The sequence below is a fragment of the Rhagoletis pomonella genome, unplaced genomic scaffold (genome assembly GCF_013731165.1).
Source record: "Rhagoletis pomonella isolate Grant_MI unplaced genomic scaffold, Rhpom_1.0 Rhpom_scaffold_00012, whole genome shotgun sequence".
Lineage (NCBI taxonomy): Eukaryota > Metazoa > Arthropoda > Insecta > Diptera > Tephritidae > Rhagoletis > Rhagoletis pomonella.
The window spans coordinates 6,460,347-6,466,618 of NW_023458566.1; the positions used below are offsets into that span (position 1 = coordinate 6,460,347).

Sequence of the window (6,272 nt, forward strand, 5' to 3'; positions counted from 1 at the left end):
ACTTTTATTGAAGCGTAAATTGATTAAAATTTTAATAGCTTCAATAAAAGTACCGTAAATAAATGTAGATACTAAAAGCTGTAATAAAATATATGTAGCAGCATATGTATATAGTATACATATGTATGTATGCACGTATGTATGTACATATAATCAAATGCAATGGCGTACATACTTACCAAAGTATCATTCTTACAACTGTGTTCTTCCACTACAACGTTAAAGGAGATCAGAAAAAAAGTAGTCTTGCAATATTATTTTGATCTTACCTTCGATGGCAAAGCAACACGCAGCGGTGTGCGCATTTTTCGCACAACTGCCCAAACACTTCCTCTCACGCGATGCAACTTCCTTAGATAGCAGCTAAAAGCCATGTCTGCAAATGCAGCCAATGCAGATGTATAAAACAACAATAGCCAAGAGCCAACTAACTATGTATGTACGTATACGTACTTACCTACCTGCGTCAACAACAAAAAGGCCTACGCCATCAAATGCTTTAGCGCTGCATTGGCTCTCGGCACTTGGCTTGACTTAGCGCTGTGCTTTGGCTAAGCTTGTCTTTGGAGTCGACAACTCTGAGCGACGCGCCGGAGCCCACATTGGGGCGTGTTGCTGTTGTCACTGCGTTGCGATTGCTGCTGCGGCTGCGACTGCGTCTGCGTGCCATGGCATGGCGCACAAGTGGCGCGTCGAGTATAAATGCGCTGCGGAAGCAGAAAATCAAACAGTTTCGGCCGTGAGCTGAAAGTGAAGCAACATTTGAAGTTCCAACCTTGTTTGATTTGATTTTTTTGGTCTCCTCTTTCATTCGTATCGTTTGGCTGTTGGGCGTCGTAGGTTGCGGTGCGAGCAATTGCTTTGGCTAATAGTGAAATTGTTTATATTGCTGCAAGTGTTGAAATTTTTACTTGCTAATTAAATTGAGTACGCAACAGCAATATTGAATTTGCATGCGAAGGCGTTTTTCAAGGGAAAAAGAAGTAAAAAATAAAAAAAATTCATTAACACCTGTAAACAAGTAGCAAGCTGCGACAAGTGAAAATGCGCCGCACTACAACTGGCTTAACGCCTACTCTCGTCTTGTTGATTTTGGCAGCCAGCGCACAGGCCGGACTTGTGCATAGACAAAATCGACATGCGAATTCGATTGCAGTCACCGCACCAGAATTGGGGACAGAGAGTCTGATACCAGTACAAATTATAACAGACGGCCTGCAGTTGGACAACGAAAAGGGCAAGATTCAGTCAGAGCCCCAGCAAGCGGTCAAAACTGAAGAGCTGAAGACGAGTCTGGGAACGGAAGCAGTGCCAGCACCAGCGTTCGCACCTGAAGTGATTGCTGAGAAAATCGCGGAGCCTACTAATATCGTCGACAGTTTGCAAACTGTGGATGCTTTGCAGGACGAACAAATTATTAAGCAGGAAATCACACAGGCGATAGTTGAAGAAAATAAGGAGCTATTGCAGGCAGCAGCCATTGCAGAGAAGGGATCAGAGCTGCCGAGTGTCGGCCAGCCACAGCAATTTCTCAAGCAAGCACAGGAAATCAACACCGAGTTGAAAAATGGTGTACCTGCCGCCGCAGATGCTGATGCTGCTGCTGCTGCCGCCACCTATTTCAGTGCACCTGACCTCCCGGTTGCCGAGCCCAACTCGGCAGAGGAAGCGATTGGCAGCGATACTTTAAAATCTGCTTCACTGATCGTTGACCCTTTGCCCGTTGAGTCCCAGAACGCCATAGCTGTACAGCAGCTGGTATCGAATGAAGCCGCCGCAGTTTCCATTTCTGCTAACGATGAGTCTGCCACCGCCAATCAAGTACGTCAAGCTGCAGCTGTTGCCGCAGCTACTCAAGCCACACCCACGCAAACCACCACACAGCAAAACTTTGTGCAACAGCTTATACAAAACTCGCCGCTCGGTCAGTTCTTTGGACAATTAACCGGCCAGCAGCAACAGCAGCAATTGGCTGCGCAAGGCGCTCAAGTAGCTGCCGATCAGCCTGCCACGCCCGCACCCACCTTGCCCGGCTTCCTTAATCCACAGAACGCAATCACGCAAGTACAAAACGCTGCTCAGAGTGTTGCCAATGCCACGGCACAGGCCCTCCAGGGCGTACAGCAATTCGCCACCAGTTTGGGTAACCAGTTTCAGAATACTCTCTCCAGCTTGGGCGGTCAGCAACAAACCTTGAGCACCGCCGACTCGACCACACCGCGTCCGCCTGGTCCCATACAGTCGCTTATTAGTAATTTTGTTGGCGGCAATCCACAAGCTGGCGGTGCAGCAGCAGCTGGTAGTGACACACCCAACCCCGCGCCATCTCAACCACAAGGACCTCTTCAAGGTATTATAACCTTCTTGCAAGGCGGCAATCGGCCGCAAGCCGATGCTAGTGCAAGCGGTGGCGCTGCTGTCGTTGCACCCGTTCCTGCTGGCTCCATTATAGCAGCAGCAGCAGCACCAGCAGGTGCGTCATCAGATAGCGTGAACAAAGATGAGTTGACTGATGCTGCAGTGGCTGAAGAACAAGCGCAGATTGATCAGACTGATAATGAAGTGCGCAACAGCGCTGAAGTTGGGGAGGACTCATTGGAAGATAGCAATCCTGATCAGTTTATAATTGTGAATGATGACGGCAGCGAGCTGAATCAAAAGGATGACGAAAAGGTGACGGCGGTTGTGGCTTAGTTGGGAACAAAAGTGCTAAATACGAAATTAATATTAGCCGTTTAGATTGCATTTTTCATTGCCATTCGATAAATGTCGTTAAACGCACGTTGGAGATTTTATCAACTAAGTCGCGAAGACTGACTAAGCGCCATTCGATATGATCATTTTCGCAACATTTTTTTAATATATAAAAATTTATTTTAATTTATAAACTTAGTTTATACGCTAAATATCATTGTAAGTTCATCAAATTCTATTTATTTCACACATGACTGTACTTTTCAACGAAAGTCAATATCTAATAAATTAAAAAGAAATTAAATATCGTAAAAATTTTGCTGTTTTCGGGATTGATTTTGGGAAATATTAAACGAGTATAAGAAACGAAAAAAATAGATGTAAAAAAAATATTCCAAATTTATTGTACTCTTGGAAAAAAGTGCTTTGGCATCATAGGAAAATTATAAAGAAAAGGAATTGCGCGCTATTGTTTATTGCATAGAAAAATGAAAATCCTCTAACTTTCTCTTTCAGGTGTCCAGCGTACATTTCCCAGACGTTTAAAAAAGTTCAAAAATTGTTTCGCTATTATTTTTCATAAAAGCAGGCTAGTAGCTTAAAATCGTTACGGGTTTCATCCGAAAATTGATTTATTTAAGCTCGTCTAAATTTATTTACTTTTGCATTTTGTTTGTTACTATTACTATTACTATTTGACAATAACAAATGCAAAGTGGATACTGTGGGAGTAGCATATGGTAGGTAGCGCATTAGGGTGGCTCAAAAAAAAATTAAAGTCAGAAATTTAATGCTCTGACCGCATAGGATTGTTCTATATCGAAAAGAATGCATCCAAATTTTTTATTTTAAAATCAAAAAAATATTTAGAGGTCGTTCAAAGTTGTCCATGTATTTTATATGGGGAAAAAACAACTTTTCGTAGAAATGTGAAAATAAATATTCCGACTTTACTTTTTCTACATGCATTTTTGAACCATCGTGACAGCATAAGTTTTGAGTGCTGTCAGTTATTTTAAAAGAAAATACATCCTAAAATAAAATGAAACAACTTTATTATCGTTATGTATACATTTTTTATACTTTATTAAATTGTTTTAATCGTATTTTCATATTTCATCCAATCACTTATTAGTTAAGGTGGTTTAGAGCAGGTAGAGTTCAGATTTGCAATAGAAACATACAAACCAAATTATGTAAGTTCTATAAACATAATTTTCGTATAAACAAATGATGTTTTATGCAAAAAATGCAAAACTAGGTGTGTATAGTTTGAATACAAATACATATTTTTTTTTTTTTTTTGCATTGAAAATTGTGTACATACATAAGTATGTAAGCATGGTTATACATATTTTTTGCATGTATGAAAGTATTTATTTTTATTAAGTATACATACATATACAGTGTAGCATGATTCCTAATAATGTATGCATTTAAATGAAGTCAACCTGTAGGATCTCGGAATAGACTTAGAGAACACCACATACTAGACTGTAGGTGATTGTAAATAGTCCAAAGTTTGGTCCAAGCACATACTTTAAATTTCAGTTTCATTTAACATTGAATGACCTAGGCTCGGACTAATTGTCCGATTCTGCTTGACATTGTAACCAATTTTAGGTCAAAACCACTCCGACGTACTCGGTGTAAGTGTTCATTGAAGTCTGCAGCGTGCATCTGCCTTGAGGCTGGCAATGAAAAATTTCGACATGCCTTGTGCTGTACATATGTATATATGTATAAGAAGAAGAAGACCTTTTGATGTCCACTACAGCTGCCATATTTATAAAGGAGCGTAAGTTCGATGTCGAATTTGTTATGGAAGAGGGATTCCGTTGCCAAAAACTCTATTCGTGAACGGAAAAGCATATTTGACGACTTCGATGCCAGGGTTGACAATGAAGTTATCTTTAGTCCAACAGTAGGACTCTATGGTCAGCCCCTATGACCATAAGTCCCATAACGGACTCAGGTTGATTGATTTCGCCGCCTTAGATTTCAACTTAAGAATACCCATCAAGCTACATGGATGTCTTGTGATAGAAAAACATGAAATCGAAACTACCACATTATAATATGTAGACGGAAAACACGTTTCTAGTACGTACGATTCGAGGACCAAACATTTTTGCCACAAATTCTTTAGAGATTTTTTGATGCGACGGCCTTTTCTCAAGTTATGAATTTAATAAGCTAAAAATTTTCATGAAAATTCATGTCGTTTTCTTCAGTGTTTTTTATGTTTTTTCTGCGTTAGAAAACAAAATTAATTTTCTAATCTACTTTTTCGATCGCGAGTGGGAATGCAACCGCTTAAGTTAAATAAAGTCACTCATAAAATTATATTCCGATATTACAGATTTAAGCTTCGAACTGACTTTATATGTATGTTTTTTACGAGTATTTTTATATTGGCTTAATTGTGTATATGGGGCGTTCCATACCAAAATGGACGGGGTTCACACTTCATGTGTTTGATTTGTTTCAAATTTTTAGTGTTGATAAACATAAAAAATAAAAAATATGAAATTTGAGCTTGATTTTTAAAAACTTTACAGCACAAAAACAAAAACAAATCGGTTTAATAGTTTTCCAAATATGTCGAGAACGAGGCGAGCAAAAAATTAAAAAAAAATCACACGTACACACATCAAAATTCTCTATGATAAGAAATGTTTTTAAATTTTTTCTTGAAAAAATTTTTCACATAGAAATTTTTTGATAAAAAAAAATAGTTTTTGAAAATATGTCATCTCAAAAAGAATTTAAAAAAAATCATAATGGGAGCTCTGAGTATTGCGCAATATTTGAGTATAGTATTACGGGGTGCACTCTACAATAATTTGAGTTATGAATTTTTTTTTACACCGAAGTTGAGTAAAATGAGTACATTGCAAATTTATTATTTTTTGTTTTATTTTTTAAGACTTTTTTTGAGTATGCAGTTTTGTAGCCCATTAAATTTTAGTATAATAAAGTGGAAGTTTCAGGCGATTGCAAAACTGCCGTTAATTTTATTTTTAAATTTTTTAGAAAACGGTTTTTCGCATTTTCTTCCATAAGAAAAAACCCGTCAGCATAAAAAATATTAAAAAATCAACGCAATATTGGAGTAGCATACTCCATACTCAAAATCACTCTAAAACAAAAAAAAAATTAAATTTGTAAATTTGTAATGTACTCATTTTACTCAACTTCGGTGTAGAAAAAATGCATAACTCAAATTATTGTAGAGTGCACCCCGTAATACTATACTTAAATATTCCGCAATACTCAGAACTACCATTGTGATTTTTTTTTTAATTTTTTTTCAGACGACATATTTTCAAAAAATATTTTTTTTTAACAAAAAATTTGTATGTGAAAAATTTTTCAAGAAAAAAAAAATTTTTTAATGTGTGCGTATGTGTTTCATATTTTTTTCTATTGAATCGATTTGTTTTTGCTTTTGTGTTGTTAAGTTTTTAAAAATATATTAATCAAGCCCAAATCTCATATTTATTAATTATTTATGTTTGTCCATCAACCCTAATACTAGGTTCACATATAAGTAGATTATCTTCATTTTCGAGCTT

The 6,272-nt window shown here is 37.5% G+C and overlaps 1 protein-coding gene across 1 annotated transcript; it reads left to right on the forward strand.

Moving 5' to 3' along the window:
- Nucleotides 1-739: 739 nt before the first annotated feature.
- LOC118747740 (20-hydroxyecdysone protein-like) lies at nucleotides 740-2,987 on the forward strand. The gene has a single exon (XM_036481863.1). The coding sequence runs from the start codon at nucleotides 1,045-1,047 to the stop codon at nucleotides 2,692-2,694; it is 1,650 nt and encodes a 549-aa protein (XP_036337756.1). The 5' UTR covers nucleotides 740-1,044; the 3' UTR covers nucleotides 2,695-2,987.
- Nucleotides 2,988-6,272: the final 3,285 nt, after the last annotated feature.